Here is a 17,878-nt window from a genome sequence, read left to right as displayed (position 1 = left end):
CGCTCAGTCGTGTCCGACTCCTAGCGACCCCATGGACTGCAGCCTACCAGGCTCCTCCGTCCATGGGATTTGCCAGGCAAGAGTACTGGAGTGGGGTGCCATTGCCTTATATATTTTAAATAAGAGGGAAAAAATGGAACCTTCAGCTTTAACCTGCTTTTCTTGCAATCCTGAAGATCCAGGTTTCCCTTTGGTGTTGTTTCCTTTTCAGCTTGAACTAACTTTAGCATTTTTGTAGAGCAGATCATCTAGCAACAACTTTTCTGTTTTCTTGATCAAAAATGCTTTTAATTTGCCGTCTTTCCTGAAGTGTATTTTTGCTAGGTACAGAATTCAGGTTTGATGATTTTTTTTGTTTCATTGCTTTAAAGATAGTTCCCCTTTATCTTTAGGATTCTGTTTTCTTATGAGAAATTAGTATCATTCAGTTTATCTCTCCACCTGTGTTGTTTTGCTCTAGCTACTTCTAAGATTTTTAAATTGATCTTTGGTTTTCAGCAGTTTGATCATAATGTGTTTAGGTGTAGTTTTCTCTGATTTATCATATTTAGCATTCACTGACATTCTTAAATCTGTAAACTTAAGTATTTGGCCAAATTTGGGGAGTTTTCAGCCATTATATTTTTTTATGTCCCAATTATTTTTTCTTCTTTTTTTTTAGAACTCCAGTTATGCGCATTAAACTTTTTGTTATTGTCACCCAGGTTTCTGAAGCCCTGACCTTTTCTTTTACTTTTTCTTCTTCATTCTTTAGATTGGTTAACAACTTTAAGTTCACTGAGTCTTGTCTCTGTCATTATCATTCTGTTATTAAGTTCATCCATTGTATTTTTTTATTTGTAGTATTTTTAATTTATAAAATTTCCATTTAGTTCTTTTATGTAACATTCATTTCTCTTCTGGGAGCTTCTATCTTTCTACTTATTTTATAACTGTTTCCTTTATCTCCAGGCGGGAATGGTGGTGATAGCTGTTTCAGATTCCTTCTGATAATTTCTAGTATCCAGTGTCTGGTCAATCTTGGGGTATTTGTTGGCTGTTTTTTCACATTTTCATGATTCTTTATCTTCTGAGTGATTTTGGATTGCATCCTGGACATTTTGAATGCCCTGTTGCATAGACTCTTGGTTCTGTTATAATTCTCTGAAGAATGTTGATGTTTTTCATTTGCAGATGGTCAGTTCCCTTGGGTTCAAGCTTCCTGCCCACCTTTTTTTTTTAAACTACTCTGCTCTCACCCTTCCTGTGCATGGTAGTTCAAACCTTAGTTCATTTTTCAAAACTTTGCTGTACTAATTTGGGTCTGTCCTGTGACTGGTTCTGGGGTTAGCCTGAGACCTGTGTGGGTATACAGATAACTGGGGCCTCTTCTTCTCCCTCCCTCGGCTCTCTCTTCTCTGGGTCAGCTTCCTCAGACTCAAACCTGCTTCGGTTCTCCTGGCCACAAAGCTGGCAGAGTTTCCATTCGAGTTCTAGCCACCTTTGCTGCACTGCTCTGCACCTGGGGCCTGCCCTCAGCGCACAGCTGTGAGAAGGGACATCCCCCAAACCGGGAAACTCACCCCATGGGTGACTGCCGTCCATAATCTACATGCTCTTATTTACTTTTCAGAGTTCTCACATGTTGTTTTCCGTGCTTTGTTCAGAGTCTATAGCAAAAATCATTGGAAATCCGGGCTTTTGGGGGCTTACACTCATGGAAATGAAAGTCTCTCTAGAGTAATATAAATGCTGGTTAAGTAAACACTGTCAGAACAAGTCATGGAATTTTCTTTGCCTTATTTGAAACTTGGGGGTTAGGTGGGGGAGGTAAGAAACTGGAGAAGACCTTGAATTTAAGTATACATTTTCTGAATTGATTACAATATATATGAGACTATAATTAATCTTGGGCTTCCCTGGTGGCTCAGATGGTAAAGCGTGGAGTCATTAACTTTACCGACTTTTCTATTTGTATTTTTAAAGCACCTGAAGACCCTTCGTCACCCGTGCTTGCTAAGGTTTTTATCTTGCACTGTGGAAGCAGACGGCATTCATCTCGTCACTGAGCGAGTGCAGCCTCTGGAAGTGGTTTTGGAAACATTGTCTTCTGCAGAGGTCTGTGCTGGGATCTATGACATATTGCTGGCTCTTATCTTCCTTCATGACCGAGTAAGTAACCTGGACAGTCTGCCTCACAGCCTTTCGTTTAGACCAGGAGTGGGAGATGGAGGCTGATGTATGGGGTAGTGCTTGTGAATTTTGATATCTATAGAAATCATAAGTTACTATTCTCATCGGAAAGCTTCCTGAGGGAAAACAGCACATGAGATGCTATAGACAGACAAGTGGTTTGTGGAGCAGGCAACAAGTTCTTTGTCCCTGGGTAGTTGTTTATAGAACTTTATTTCAGTTTACTAGATAGTCTGTCTCTAGTTTTGGATAAGTCTTTACCTAAAAGTATCTACAGCTGGTATTTGTTTTTAGGATGAGATAAAAGTTTAATAACATCAGTGCTGGTGTGGACCATGTTTCTCTTTGTTTTCAGGAATTTTTTTTTTTTTAATGAAAGAAATGATCATTTCTTAGAAAGAGGCAGAGTTCTACACACCCTTTGCCATTCAAGTAGGTGGTGCCAAAGATAGGCAGCCCCTTAATATCACGGCAGTATTCACTATTATGGGGATAAAGTGGTATTGTTTACTTGTGGTAGTTTCTTAATGGGATTTACATTCTGAGGTATAAAGGCCTATGGCAGCCTCCCAAGATTAAAAAACACCAGTTACAGGTTAGAAGCACTTGCATTTGACTCATCTTAATGTGTTTTTAAAAAGTTTTTTTCTATTAATGGGAGATAGACTCTCCAAATATCACTTTGAATTTATTGTCTCTTAAAAGTATTTCTAAGATACACATAAGTAGAATTATTAATGCTGCACCGTGGTGGAATATTTTCTCTGTTGGAAAAATGTTTGAATTCACTAAAAAGTTTGAATAGTATGAGAGTGCAGACAAGGAAACAAGTCCCTGTCCTTGAAGCCAGGGCCCTGCTTCTTGCCATAGACAACCTCAGTGGTCAGTGTGTTAGGCCACAGATGCTCTTTGTGTGTCCTAAGCAAATATCTAAGTGTTTATTCGCCTTTATTTTTCTCAAGCGGAAACACACCCTAATACTATTCCAAGCTTTCCTTTAAAAAAATATATACATACCTTGGAGTGTTTTATATATAAAATGTGTACATATTGGATCTGATGGGTAGAGTATTTCAAGCGCGCTTATCTACTGCCATAATTTCTGGTTTGAGAAAAAAACATACTTCACCCCCGTTCTCGTTTTCTTCTTCCTTCATTTATTTGACTATACTCTTCTTTTATATAGTTTTAAATTTGGCTCTTCTGTGGTCTGTGGGATATTTCTGGTGGTCCTTATCATTCCGTTTTCCTCTTCTTCAGGCAGAATTTTTTTAATGCCTACTGACAAGATTTCAGGTGAAGTGGATCTGGGTTCGTGATAGAATGTAGGTGAGAAAGAATTTAGAGGAGAAAATGAATACAATAACCTTATGGGAGCAAAGATAAACTTTTCCTTTAAAGGCGTTTGAAGCACACGACGTGGGCTGAAAAGACTTGTAAATTTACCTGTAAGGACACCTGTATCTCCCGACTCCGATGGAGATGGGGATGTACAGTGTCTGTGCCGTGGCTTTCGTGTCTTTATTAACCTGCCACACTGGGCAGGGGGCGATAAGCCTTTCCATTGTGTTTTTCCTTTTTTCCTAACCTCATAATGCTTAGGCTGGCTCATTGAATTTGTCATTTCTTAAAGTTGTAGTTCTGTTTATTATGCCACAAGTAGGAAGGCTTGCCGTAATGTTTTTTTTGGGGGGTGATGACTTCTTAGTTTTCTAAAACTTCTCAGAAAATGGGAATGGCAGTCTTCTTCCTGTTCTTTTTTCCCAGGGACACCTCACACACAACAATGTCTGCGTGTCGTCTGTGTTTGTGAGTGAAGATGGGCACTGGAAGCTGGGAGGAATGGAAACAGTCTGCAAAGTTGCTCAGGCCACACCAGAGGTAAGCCAGGTGCCAGGCCCTCCATGTCACTCAGAGTCTGGTAGCATTTTGGTGTGCGGTTAGGGACTGTGCTTCAATAATAGTATGAGCTGAGGTTTGGAGACTTGACTTTTTTGTCAGTACTCACATTCACAGGGTTGTAGGCTTTTACTGTCCAGAGGGGCTAGGCATCATCTATTCTTTTCTCATTTTAGAGCGAAGGTATCTTGCGAATGGAAGAGTGGCTCGGTCGGTTTTCCATGAAATGCCCGCCCCCTGTGCCCCTAGTAACCCGCACGTGGTTTTACCACTGAGTGTTTCCTGTTGAATTGCCTCCGTGTGTCTGCCTTCTTTACCAGTGGCTGAGCTTCTTGAGGGTGCTAGTGTTGTATATGTATCTTTGTCCATCCACTGGAATAGGCCTGGCACATATTAGGCCCATTAGACATGTTCGTTGAGCACTTGTTCGTGTTCTCCAGAGTCATACGTTACGTCCTAAGAGCTGGTGTCAGGGACTGTGCATCGTAACTCCTCGTGGGCCACGGTATTGCTGCCTGCGCTCTGTCTTATGATTTTCTCTGACAGAGGTCTACAAATTCCCCTCCGGAGTTGAGCAGTCTTACTGTTCTCTGTTTTGTTTCTTATTTCCATAATTTTGCATGTTGCCACTAGACTTAGCCTTTTCAAACACACACACACAAACACACACATCATGATTTCCTTACTGACGAGGGGGCTCCCTGACTTCCTGGCTCCACCTCACTCCCCTCTTCCCTCATGTGCCAGTTTCACGGGGGCCTTGTTGCATGTGTACCTTCAAGGGCTCTGGCTCAGCTCAAATGCTCCTTCCACCGTGAAGACATTCCTCTGTTATTTCTGTCCCCGTTGATCCCTTTCTTCTCAGAAGTCAGCTTCCAGCTAATCAGTATAACAGCGTAACTCCCTCTGCGGGGTGTATCCCAGACTCTGTACCGCGGGGTCCCAGGCCCTTCCCCAGCTCCTCCCAGCCTGCCTTCAGCTCCAGGTGCCACTCGGTTATTGAGCTCCACGCTGGTTGCATCCTGCTCCATGCAGTCCAGCGGGGTTCTCCTCCTTCACCCGCTTTTTCCCTTGTGTGCCGTTCTGTCGCCTTTCTTCCCCTGGACTCTGCAGGATGTAAGATGAGGCTGACGTCTCGCCGAAGTCTAGATCAGGCTAAGTCTCCTCTTTGTGAAGGCCTCCCTGAGGTGTCCCCTGCCCAACAAGAGTAGCCCTCCTCCTGGGCTTCCCAGGTGCTCAACCAGCGCAGGTTATCGAAGTTCTTAGTTTACATTTTAGGTCGTGAGCTCCTGGCCGGGGACAGGGATTTATTGCATTCAATATGTATTCCTGGTGCCCTAGATGGCGTTTGGAACATACAAGCTCTTGAGAAATAATCTGATGAATCAGTAGATGAATGTTGTTCTGTGGATGCTGGCTCTGTCTCTCTAGTTTATAAGGTCCTCACATATCTCATGTGGCAACCAGCTTATGACTGACTTGACTCAGAGAGCAGATTAATGATAGATTTGTCCTATGCTAGAGAAGTCTTTTATTTGTTAATATCTTCGTAGGATAAGAGTGGTCTTCCCTGGTGGCTCAGCTGGTAAAGAATCTACCCACAATATGGGAGACCTGGATTCCATCCCTGGGTTGGGAAGATCCCCTGGAGAAGGGAACAGCTACCCACTCCAGTATTCTGGCCTGGAGAATTCCATGGACTGTATGGTCCATGGGGTCGCAAATAGTTGGACATGACTGAGTGACTTTCACTTTCACTTTCATGTAGGATGAGAAAGAAGTATTTCTAATTTCCTTATAAATAAATCAGATATAGAGATGCCTCTGAACACCAGAGGGTATCTGTTAAACCAGCTGAAAGGAAAAGGAAAGGGAACTGATATTTATTTTCCACTAAGTCTTGTGCCATACCAGGCACTGTATCTACATTTTTCAGTGATGAAGATTTTTAATTTATGTATTTAGCCTATAGCATTGTTTTGAAGGTTTCATTGGTGTTGATTGCTCTTTGCTTTTGTAACTTGATGTAAGAGATTGGTTCACCAAACATATGCTTGAATTACTTTCCATAATTTATTTCTCTTAGTTTCTGAAGAGTATTCGGTCAGTAAGAGACCCAGCATCTATTCCTCCTGAAGAGATGGTAAGATGATACACTCCAGATGTCACGAAAGCTTCTTTGTGTAACTGAGTATGAAACTTAAAAACAAAACAAAAACCTTTCCTCTGCCCACCTCTTTGCTAAGTCATAGACACTTCCTGATTCCTCTGGCCTTGAAGGCTTCTGAGACTGATCATGTCATCAGAGCAGAGAGCCTTTTTTCTTGAAACTCAGCTTACATTTTGGTCATGTAGACACCTGTGATAGTGCTGAAAAATAAGAGGTACCTCGGTGTGAGCAGGGTGGGGGCGTCATAGCCATCTCATGGTGAGCCTGTGTACCTTTGTGGAAGCCATGAGAGTTGAGGAAACAAGAGCCCAGCACCTTCCTGTGCTTCACCCGAGCTGGTCATCTGCCTATCTGCCGTTAGTTGGGATTCCAAGATGTGAGGAAGAGTGATTATTAATATTATGGTGCTGGTAAAGAAAGATAATATTTAACAATAAATTCAAAAGCACTTGTTCTTTCTAAATTTGTCCTTAACCACTATAGACTTTGATCCCCAAAGACATATTTAGTGTGCTTTGCAGAAAAGACAAACTCAACAATAAACTTAAGTATAAACCTAGGACTTGAAATAAGTCAGGTTTATTCAAAGCAGTACCATATGTATATACTAGTGTCTTTCAAACCAACGATCTGTAGGTTTTGAATCAATTTAGGGGTCCTGACTGGCATTTTAAGGGAGAAAAATAAGGGAGTAAATAGAAAGTATCACTGGACATCTTGGGGCGCAAGACTAAGAACTGTTGTTTGAAACTTCTGTTTTTGTTATGTGCTTACCCGTATATGTGCATATAATGCTGATGACAATTTTTTTACTCTAGTTTGTAGTCAGAAATATTTCTGAAAGCCACAAACATATATTATGGCCTTTCCCCGCTCCTTATTTAATATTATTAATATCTTTGATAAATTCTGTTCACTAATCGTTTTAAGAGCTTAGAAATTTGTGTGTGATACTGTGTAGTTAATTTTGAATACACTAAATGCAAAAATGGGAGAAAGTGCTTCAGAGAAGATTAGGAATGGTTTCTAAAGCAGATCCTCTGGTTGTAATGGTCTTTACTGCTTTTAGTCTCCAGAATTCACGACTCTGCCAGCGTCCCACGGACACGCCCGGGATGCCTATTCTTTTGGGACACTGGTGGAAAGTTTGCTCACAGTCTTAAGTGAACAGGGTGAGTTGGACTTGTGCTGTCTGCATCCACAGAATTAGTGGGACAGCCATCCACGGTGGATGCTGCGGCGTTTGATCGTGGTACGGAACTGTTGCTTACCAAGTAACTTTGTGCAGGGCAGATGGTGATAGCAGTGAGGGCAGAAGCTTTGGGTTTCTTCACTTTGAACAGTTAAAAGAATTTTAGGTAGGAAGCACTTGGAACTATGGCTTTGGGTATCTTATATTATGATCTTATTGATTGGTACTGTATTTATGGTCTAAAGACTATTCCTTATCAAACCAGCCTATAAATAAATGAATGGTGCTATTGATGTGTATGTAATGATCTGAGGATAAGATTCAGAGTTTTTTTAAATTAATTTCTAAATTAAGATTAACATTTCTTTATCTTGATTCTTTCAAAGTCCTTTCGGTTTTTGTGTTTTTTTTTTGGCCATGATTTCATTTACTCATTACTTTTTTCTTTGGTTGGCCCTTAAAGGCTAGGCTACTGAGCACATAGTTCTTCTCTGAGCTCTCTGGCGGCATGCTTGACAGCCCGCTTCACTGTCCTCCACCCGCTCCGGGCCTTCAGGTGTCCACCCTTTGCATGGACTGGGGTCTTTGTACATTAAGCCCCTTTACCAGCCTGTATCTCATGTTGCTGCAGCTTTGTGCAGTTCTAACGCAGTTTCTTCTGCCTGGTTCATTCCATCCTCTGAAGTTACAAGCACCATTCAGCCATCAGCTCTGAGCTGTCCCAGCCTGAACATTTGAGAATTAAGCTCTAGGACATCCTTTGTGGGTGATGAACTCACTGCTCTTCACTGTTTCTAGCACGGTGGCAATTATGTACCATCCTTGAGAGGAAATACAGTCCTTCAAATAACTTCCTGTGTTTTGAGGGTTAGGAGACTTGATTGAAAAGGCCTCAAACCTGCCACTTACTAAGCTTCCTCCTCTAGGCCTGAGCTGAGTTAAGCTGACAGTCAGGAAAGGTGGGGGCCTCCAAGGGGAGCAGGGGGGTAGATGTGTTGGCAGGATGATTTTCTCCACCTGCCCAGGAGTTTGACTTCAGGCAGGCAGGGAGCTGTTCAGCACCAGCCAGGGCTCTGTTTGGGCTTTTTCCAGGTTGGTTTTTGTTCCCGTCAGCCTCCAGCTGTAGAGGTCCTAACAGGAGGGAGGAGGCAGTGGGAACTAACTGTCACTCTGGGTTTCAGTTGCAGCGGATATTCTCTCCAGCTTTCAACAGACCTTGCGCTCAGCCCTGCTGAGTCCCAGCCCGCACTGCCGGCCAGCGCTCTGCAGCCTCCTGTGCCATGACTTCTTCAGGTGAGGCGCCCGGCGTGGAGTGCTGCCTGCCCCCGCCTGCCCTCCTGCGGGCCGCACTCCTGCGGTGGGGTTCGGGGGACCGGGCGATGCGGGCCCTTGTGCTGCTGCTGCTGCTGTCCTTCAGTATTAGGAGAGAGTGAGTCATGTCCACGTGGGAAGTAGAGGGAGACATGATCATTGCCTCTCACGTTCCTCTTACAGATAGGAAGTTCTAGAAACCCTTCACCGTGGACGCCTGGGTCTAGACATTATAGCTGGATTTCTTAGGACTTCTGTGAATGGGAAGAAGCTAGGCTGTGTCCAGTGGTATAGAGTTGGAGAAGTTAATTGAGGAACTTAATGTTAACACAGCCTCTCTGTTTTGCTGACATTGTATTATTTATACGAGTTTGTTATTGTTGAATTTTACTTGTTGGTGGGGGATGGGCATGGAAATGAGCTTATTTTTCTTCAGGCAGGCAGAAGATTGTTTTCTTTGTTTAGTAATTCGTGATGGAAGAGCAAAGAAGTCAATTTAGAGGGAGGGCACAGTATAGCTGTCAATACTGTCGCTGGATTCAGAGAGATTTTTGAACCTCTCTCTTCAAGGTTAGTTTTAATTATGTGTCCTTTGTTTTTTAAATTTCCGTGTCTGCAGAACTTCTGCACAGGTTAACTCCTCATTGATAACTTTTATTAGCAAAATCAAACTCATGTCAGTTGTGAAACTAAAAATCCTTATGTGTTTGCAGTCGGAAAGCCTGAGAGAAATCAGAGTGAAGGGAGAGCTGATATTATCCCTGGAGGGGGCTCTAAGATAGGATGAGGTATATCATTAAACACAGCAGAGGGGATATTTTCCTTGTGGTCACGTGGCTTTGTTACTTATGTTCCAAAAGAGCTATTCAGACCTTTCCCATTATGAGTCCTTTAACCAAGGTATCTCCATGTGTTTTTGGGGGGGATGTTTTAGACTGATAGACTCTCTGCAAAGAAGAATCCTTTACAGTAAATAGATTCTCTCATCACTGTGTGTGGTAGGAGTTCTTTTTTTTTTTTTGGTAGGAGTTCTTTAGTATGACTTGTGGATGAACCAGAGGGGAGAGGAAGGGGACATAGGTATACCTATGGCTGATTCATGTTGATGTTTGGCAGAAACCAACACAACATTGTAAAGTTGAATTGAATTATCCTTCAATTAAAAACAAAAACAGGAGAGGGAAGGCAGAACCACACACCAGCTCCCTCTTTGATAAATTGTTACATGTGGGGGGATTGTTGCCCCTGATGGGAAAGCCCAGCCAGGGGCAGGGGGAGGAGCCAGAGCCGAAGCTCCTGCCAAGGCAGCTGAGCCATCTGGTTTTACACTCTGGTCAAGGCGTTTGCGCTCTTTCTGCCAAGCCGCAGGGAAACAGGTGCAAAGGTGAGGTGTGGAGACCCAGGAGAGGAGGTCAGCCCTGCTGGTGGGGGCTGCTGGCTGCTGCTAAGCCTCCCTCCCAGGGGCCACATTTGCTTGGAGCTGAGCTGGCTTTGGGACTGTCTGCAGGCCCTGCAGGAAACCACCTACTCTTATCACCCTCTTCCCTGCCTGGCTGGAAAAGTGACCAGACAACTTAAAACAGGCGAAATGAGAAGATCCCTGTGACTTGTACCAGAAGTGCGTCTTTCTGCAACCCTCTTTAATAGTTATTTCTTCCCCAGAGGAGACTTGAGAATCAGCAACTGCTCTGTAATGGTAAAAGCATTTCTCCAAGGACATTTCATGTAACCACATCCTATTACAACAAAATGTTTGGATGATTATGATGATTTTATTAAAACCACAGCATTTGTTCACATTTGTGTATGCACACATGTGTGTGGTTAAGCATGTATCCTTTTCACGGATCTCTTTGATATTCTTAAAATATTAAATTCCCTATGGGCTTGTCCTATAGCACTTGTCTTCTAAGCTACTTAGTTACAGTAGAATCTTCCACGTGGTCAAGGGAGATGTGTCTTTGTTGAGTAGTAGTATTGTATGGTCTGCGGTTATGGCTTTGATATTTAATGTGCTTTCTTTAATCTGTTGTCCTGCATTTTTTTTTTTTTTTCCTTTTTGGCATTTAGGAATGATTTTCTAGAAGTTGTAAATTTCTTGAAAAGTTTAACATTGAAGAGCGAAGAGGAAAAAACTGAATTTTTCAAGTAAGTTCAGAAAATTCAGGCCTTAAAATGTAGTAACTTGGATTAAGTCCATGTAATCACTTCAGATGTCCTAGAGAAGACAAGTCTGTCATTGGGTTTCTTAGACAGAGTTCAGTGACATTTCCTCTATGTCAGGCTCTCTGCTAGACCCTGGGAAGTATGGTTCTGGTGAAGGAAACAGATACAGACTGATAATCCTTAGACAGTAGTGGAGCTTGAGGGGGTGTCCTGAGGACACAGAGGACGGGGCAGGGAGGAGGAGGTTAGAGAAAAGCTGTTGGGCAGAGAGGCAGTGTGAACCAGTGCACAAAGCCGAAATGCAGTAGGTCTTGTGTGTGGACTGACGACTTGAGTCCTGCCGGAGAGGGTAGGGCAGGCACCCTCGGATATAGCCAAGAGGAGTATTGACTCTGTTGGTAAGCAGTGGGCTTCAGGCTTTGAAGCTGTCAAAGGAGTGAAAACAGGCTGTGAGACAGATGACCCTCACCTTGGGTGGATTACTCTGTTTTCTATGGAGTGGGCACAGCTTTACTTCATGTAAGATTTGGGTTGGTTGGCAGACCATGGCAGGCCGGCAGTAGATGGGAGGCCTCATGTAACGGCAGCGATGGTACAGTGAAGACACAGATAAGAAATACTAAAACATAAAAACTGGCAAGCCTTAGTGATTATCACTAAACGAGCTGGAAAATATTGGAGGGAAGACATAGGATCTGGTGTCCGTGTTGGTTGGAAGTGGCTGCGGGCCTCCAGGTAGAGATGGACGTGGGCCTTTGGGCAGATGGGTCTGCATCTCAGGAGAGAAGTCTGATGAGGATGAGCTTGAGGTGAGTATTAAGGTTCATTAGCCTGTAGTCACTGACATTTTCCCGGAGAAAGTGGGTAGCATGAAAAGGACTTGGGGCACCCAGCTTGTCAGGGGGCTGGTGGGGAGGGAGTGGCTGACAAGTGAGGCAGAAGTGATTAGGGGAGATTCAGAAACAGGAGGGCTGGTATTCCAAACGGTAGAGAATTTGAGAAAGATAGTAGTCACTTTGCCATCAAGAGAGCTTTTGTAACTTTGTCTTAGAAAAAGCCTTTTCAGCAGAGAGAATCAAACTGCTGTGAATTGAAATGTGAGCAGAAGGTGAGAACATGGACTTTGGGTAAAACCTCCTGAAAAGCTTAGAGGAGAGGAAAATGGAATTGCTACTGAATTGCTAAGGGAGTCAAGTAAGGCTGTTTTTAAGGCTGGAAAAGATGGGAGCATGTCTTTGGACTCACAGAATGGAGCTGGTGAGAGTGAGGGAGGAACTGAAGCCCCTCTCGTGCTGGGGGGCTGTTGGCCTGTGGCCCTGGGGTAGAAGGGAATGTTGGAGCAATGGCCCTGTGGCGATGACCTTAAATAAGAGGAATCCCTCACATCCTTGGTACCTGGAAAAGAGGTGGGAATTATTCTGGCCGTGGACCTGTTTGTGGATAGTGGCTGAGGGGCTTGAAGGAGGTAAAGCTTGGTATGGTCCGTTTCCTGATTAGGTAGGAGGCAAGATACTTGCTCAGGGTGATTGTATGGTGGCATGTTATTACTGTTAATACCTGATGTCGGTGTATTTCTCAACAAAGTGCTTGTACTTAGCTTCTAATAACAAAAGCCAGTGTTTTGTTTACCATAGAAACTTTAAGTAACGTAATATCCTATGTGTTTTAAATGGGCTTCCCTGGTGGGAAGTAAAGAATCTGCCTGCAGTGCTGGAGACCGGGGTTCAGTCCCTGGGTCAGGAAGATCCCCTTGAGAAGGAAATGGCAACCCACTCCAGTATTCTTGCCTGGAGAATTCCATGAACTGAAGAGCCTGGTGGGCTACAGTCCATGGGGTCACAAAGAGTTGGACATGACTGAGCGACTAAGCACGCACATGTGTTTTCAATTTGAGAAAATATCTTTTATTGACTAAAAGGACTCTGGCTTATTAGGGGGTAAAGAGGGCACTCTCGCTATAATTAATGAGGAGCAATTTGTTGAAAAAAATTTCGTAGCTTGGATTGGAGGTTGTATATGTACTGACTAGCTGGTGTTGTCTCACGCCTTCTGTGTTTTTCTTAAATATCTGGGGACCCACCCGTTCAGTTTCCCTAGCCACATTTCAGATGCATCACTTCGATGATGTGCGCTAAGGCTGTACGTGTCTCAACTGCAAGTAACCTGCTGCAGTGTCCCAGGCGTTCCTTCTTTGCCCCCAGATTCCTGCTGGACAGAGTCAGCTGCCTGTCAGAAGAATTAATAGCCTCACGGTTGGTGCCTCTTCTGCTTAACCAGCTGGTGTTTGCAGAGCCAGTAGCTGTTAAGAGTTTTCTTCCTTATCTCCTCGGCCCTAAAAAAGGTGAATTTTTTCCCAAAGTATTCCTGGTAGTTACAGAGTTTGGAATTATTTGTCCCCATTTAAACAGTGTGCGCTTAGTGTGTGGTGATCTGAATGACCTGGGGAGCTTTTTCTAAATTTGCCTGTGCCTGGCCCCCTAGGTCTGGGACAGAAGGAGGACAGGTGAATACATATTCTCAAAGGTCCCCAAATGGTTCTGATGCCTGTCTCTGTTGAAGGACCTTCCTTAACTGCTTGGAAGAGAGGACCAGCTCCTGTTGTAGCATTTAATGCTTCCTGGCTTTGCAGGAAAAATTGCAACAATAATATCAGTTGAATCTAGTATATGAAATTTCTCCTTGATTAGACATGAATGTATTAATACAGAGAGCTATCCACTCAGAATTATGTTAAAACATAAGGTTTCTTTGCAGTACGTTAAGTATGATGAGTGTATCAGAAACACTCCTACAAGGTGGAGTGTACTTAGGACAGTCAAGCCTTGAGTAATATGGGGTCAAAGAAGCACTTGCCTTTGGTTTGGGACGTAAGAATCTCGAAGAGTACTTAAGATTGTGTGTGGAGTTCTAGGCTTCGTGCTCCTTTCACTGAAGTGATGATTTTTTTTCCCTGTCCGATCTGGGGGAAGACAACACGCACGGAGAAGCCCCGCGCCTCCTCTCCCCAGCCCTGTTCCAGGCGCGGGTGATCCCTGTGCTGCTGCGGCTGTTCGAGGTGCACGAGGAGCACGTGCGCGTGGTGCTGCTCTCCCACCTGGAGGCCTACGTGGAGCACTTCACGCAGGAGCAGCTGAAGAAGGTCATCCTGCCCCAGGTAGCCGTGGTCGGGTCAGCGGGCGGGCGTTCCCTGAGTCACCCCGGGGGGTGGGCTGGAAGGAAAAGGGGGCTTGGGGGCATTTGGATAAGAGCTGAGAAGGCCTGAGACAGCGTTTCAGTATGGAAGCCTCCTGGAACCCGAAGGGCGGACGCGAAAACTGCATTTCCAGGCCAGTCACCCAGGCAAAGCAGTTAAACCAGCTTGGTCAGTCTTCGCTTCTTTATAACCGGAAACCTGTAATTCTGCTTGCTAATTCTTTGGAGGAAAACTAACAAGATTCATTTGGGGGATGCTTTGTGAAGAGAAACTGCACGTGTCATAATTAACTTACTATAAAGTAACTAGACTATAGCTGAGAGGAAAGGAGATGGTTCCTGTCCGTGGTTTTTAGCCCGTTGATCCACCATCAGGGCTCCTGTTACCTTTGCCCACTCTGGGCCTCTGGGTTTGTCCTGGTGACTGATGGAACGAATTACCACAAACTGCGTGGCTTAAACAATAGAAATCTCTGGAGGCCCGAAATCCGCAGTCAGGGTGTCCACCGGGCCCCCTCTGAAGGCGCTGGGGGAGAGTCCTCCCTTGCCCTCCTCCCAGCTTCTGGTAGCCCTTTGGAGTTTCTTGGCTTGTCGCTGTGTTGCTTCAGTTTCTGCTTTTGTTGGCACGTGGCCTTTTTATAAGGACACTGGGCATTGAATTTAAGGTCCACTCTAACACAGTACGACCTCATTTAAGGTCACTTCTGGGTGGGCATGAATTTTGAGGAGACACTGTTCAACTCAGTATGAGATTTGGAAAGATTTTGTCTGTTTTGCTATGAGATTAATTTATTTAAAGATGATAAGGCCAGGTTTTAGGCCGGTTCTTGTGCCTAAGTACTGGGGCCATAGAGGTGTGTAACATTCTGCCTGCTTTCAAGAAGTGAGAAGATGGAAGATAATGAATATTTGTTATCTGTGTAGCAAACCGCCCCAAACTACTTAGTATATTAAAACGACAGTCATTTTATTTATTTACTTTTTGATTTATTCGGCTGCATTGGGTCTCAGTTGCAGCATGAGGGCTCTGTCGTGGTGCACACTGTTGGTTGCCCCACAGCATGTGGGATCTTAGTTCTCCAGCCAGAGATCAAACCTGTGTCCCTGTCTTGCAAAGTGGATTCTTAATCACTGGACCACCGGGGAAGTCCCACGACACTTTATTAATTCACATAATTCTTTGGATTGCTTGAGCTCAGCTTGTGGGTTCTGTTGTTCCACATGATGTCAGTGGAGGCAGCAGTCATCTGGAGCCCCAGGACACATCCACACAGCTCCTTGGCACCTCGGAGGGGAGGGCGGAAAAGCCAGACTTATCTGGGGCTGTCTCTCCACAAAGTCTCTGGACATCTCAGGGCCCTTGTTCCCCAAGTGACATCTCCACATGATTTCCCCAGCAGGGTCAGTGGACTTCGTACTTGGCTGCCCAAGGTGACCACAGAGCCCATGCAGCCTTCCTAAGGCATAGATTGGGAACTGCCTGCATCACTTCAGTCACATTCTCTTGATTGAAGTGAGTCACAGAAGTCAGGCCAGGTTCACTGTGGGTAGGTTTCTACAGGGCCGTGGGTACTGGGGCGTGGTTCACTGACGGCTGGCTTTACAGCCTCGTTGCTCCAGCATAGCACTTTGTGTTTACATCTGCAGCGGAAGTTGCCACTCTACCTGTAGCTGTTTTGTGTCTGAGAATGTAGAAGAGGAACGAAGCACTCTAAGTCTGAAACAGAGGTCCTGTCATAGGTCTCAGAATTGGCACTGAGCTGAGATCAGTATTAGGTTTTTGCAAAAGTAATAGTGATTTCGGACTCTGAATTTTAAATCATTATAACTAGCCTCAAACACATCTATATTAATAAAAACAGGAACCATTACGGTCAACACATTTTTGCCAGTAAGAAATAAGTTTGTTAATTCCTGTAGCAAAAAAACCTGTGCTTCAGGATTCAACGAACTCTTGGAAAGCAATTTTTGTGTCCCGCTGGTTGGGGAAACATTTTCTCTGCAAAAACGTTGCCAAGGTGCTTGAAGAAGTGGTAGTCGGTTGGTGAGAGGCCAGGTGAGGCAAAACTTTGTGGCCCAACTCATTCAGCTTTTGAAGCGTTGATTGTGTGCCGTGCGGTGGAGCATTGTTGCAGAGAATCAGGCCCAGGCTGTTGACCAGTGCCAGCTGCAGGTGTTGAAGTTTTCACTGCATCTCATCAGTTTGCTGAGCGTACTTCTCAGGTGTAATGATTCTGCTGGGATTCAGAAAGCTGTCGTGGGTCAGACTAGCAGCAGACCACCAAACAGTAACCATGACCCCTTTTTGGTGTAAGTTTGACTTTGGGAAGTGTTTTGGAGCTTCTACTTAGTCCAGCCACTGAGCTGGTTTTCACTGGTTGTCATATAAAATCCACTTTATATTGCACATCACAGTCCAACTGAGAAATGAGCCATTGTTATTGGATAGGATAAGAGAAGATGACACTTCAAAATAACAATTTTTTTTGATTTCGGTCAGCTCATGAGGCACCCACTTATCGAGCTTTTTCACCTTTCCAATTTGCTTCAAATGCCGAAGGACTGTAGAGTGATTGACATTGAGTTCTTGGGTGACTTCTTGTGTGCTTGTAGGAGGACCAGTCATTGACGCTCTCAGTTCGTTGTTGTCAGCTTCCTGAGGCTGGCTGTGCTCCTCATCGTCAAGACTCGTCTCCTGTGCAGAACTTCTTGAACCACCACCACACTGTACATTCGTTAGCACTTCCTGGGCCAAATGCATTTGTTGATGTTGCAGGTTGTCTTGCTTCTTGACCCATTTTGAACTCGAATAAATCGCTCAAATTTGCTTTTGTGTCTAACATCATTTCCATAGTCTAAAATACATATAAACACCAAGTAATAATTATTAGCAAAAAACATAAAGCAAGAAATGTGCATCAAAATGGTGTGTGACATAACCACATTTATTTAAGAATATATTCCAGTATCAAATGGAAAAGTTCAACAGTGCAAACCTGTGATTACTTCTGCAACAACCTGTTAACAAGTAGGTATTCAGCACGTGAAAAGCAGTGAAAACTCTGAGTGGAGTTACTTCCCCTGTGGAGGAATAACTTAGCTGATTTCTAATGATCACTTGGGTGGCAGTGTGGAAGACGGACTATATAGCAAGGAGGCTCAATGAGGGCATTATAGAATAGTCCTGCTAGGAGGTGGCAAAGACTGGGGAACATGGTGGCAGTGGTGAAGGGTAAAAGGGGGAGGACTCCGTTTTTCACTAGATGGGAGAGTTTTGAGGGGGATTCTTGGGTTTTTGGCTTGGGTCGTTTCTTAAGATTACCATAATTAGCTGACAGAATTCTAACCATGATTTAGTTTACTTGTACAGCTGTGTTTTGAGACAGTGCCTGGTTTGTTAGCATTGGACCTGATACTTCTTTATTGAGTCCTGTTGGAAACCTTTATCTTAGGTAAATGAGGAAACTGGACCAGAAAAATGAAACGATTAATTGGCTGAGTCACATTGAGAATTCCCAGCAGAGACTGGACCAGAACCCCGGATTCCTGAACCCGTGATGTCCCCTCCACCGGGCAGTCCAGTCGTCCTGGCCTTGTGTCTGACTGGTGCAGACGCTTTGCCTCTGTCTGTCTTCTATACATGTTTGCCAATTCAGAGCAAAACCTCTCCTTATAGCTCCATGTGAATGTCTTAATCAAGGTTCTTCTGGTTGCAAGTAACTGAAACCCACTTAAATGGGCTAAAGCCCAAAAGAGAGACTTTAATCAAAGGACGT

General features: G+C 44.2%; 1 protein-coding gene across 3 annotated transcripts in view; it reads left to right on the top strand.

Annotated features, from left to right (window-relative positions):
• SCYL3 (SCY1 like pseudokinase 3) overlaps positions 1-17,878 on the top strand; it is a 41,713-nt gene that overhangs the window by 10,957 nt on the left and 12,878 nt on the right. For all 3 annotated transcript variants that reach the window (XM_027564762.1, XM_027564764.1, XM_027564765.1), the window contains 8 exons: positions 1,966-2,151; positions 3,940-4,053; positions 6,158-6,214; positions 7,311-7,413; positions 8,615-8,726; positions 10,815-10,892; positions 13,112-13,251; positions 13,880-14,064. In XM_027564762.1, coding sequence (XP_027420563.1) covers positions 1,966-2,151; positions 3,940-4,053; positions 6,158-6,214; positions 7,311-7,413; positions 8,615-8,726; positions 10,815-10,892; positions 13,112-13,251; positions 13,880-14,064 — 975 coding nt within the window. The remainder of the gene's footprint in view (positions 1-1,965; positions 2,152-3,939; positions 4,054-6,157; positions 6,215-7,310; positions 7,414-8,614; positions 8,727-10,814; positions 10,893-13,111; positions 13,252-13,879; positions 14,065-17,878) is intronic.

The sequence above is a fragment of the Bos indicus x Bos taurus genome, chromosome 16 (assembly GCF_003369695.1).
Source record: "Bos indicus x Bos taurus breed Angus x Brahman F1 hybrid chromosome 16, Bos_hybrid_MaternalHap_v2.0, whole genome shotgun sequence".
NCBI lineage: Eukaryota > Metazoa > Chordata > Mammalia > Artiodactyla > Bovidae > Bos > Bos indicus x Bos taurus.
This window is presented reverse-complemented; position numbering and strand designations above follow the sequence as displayed.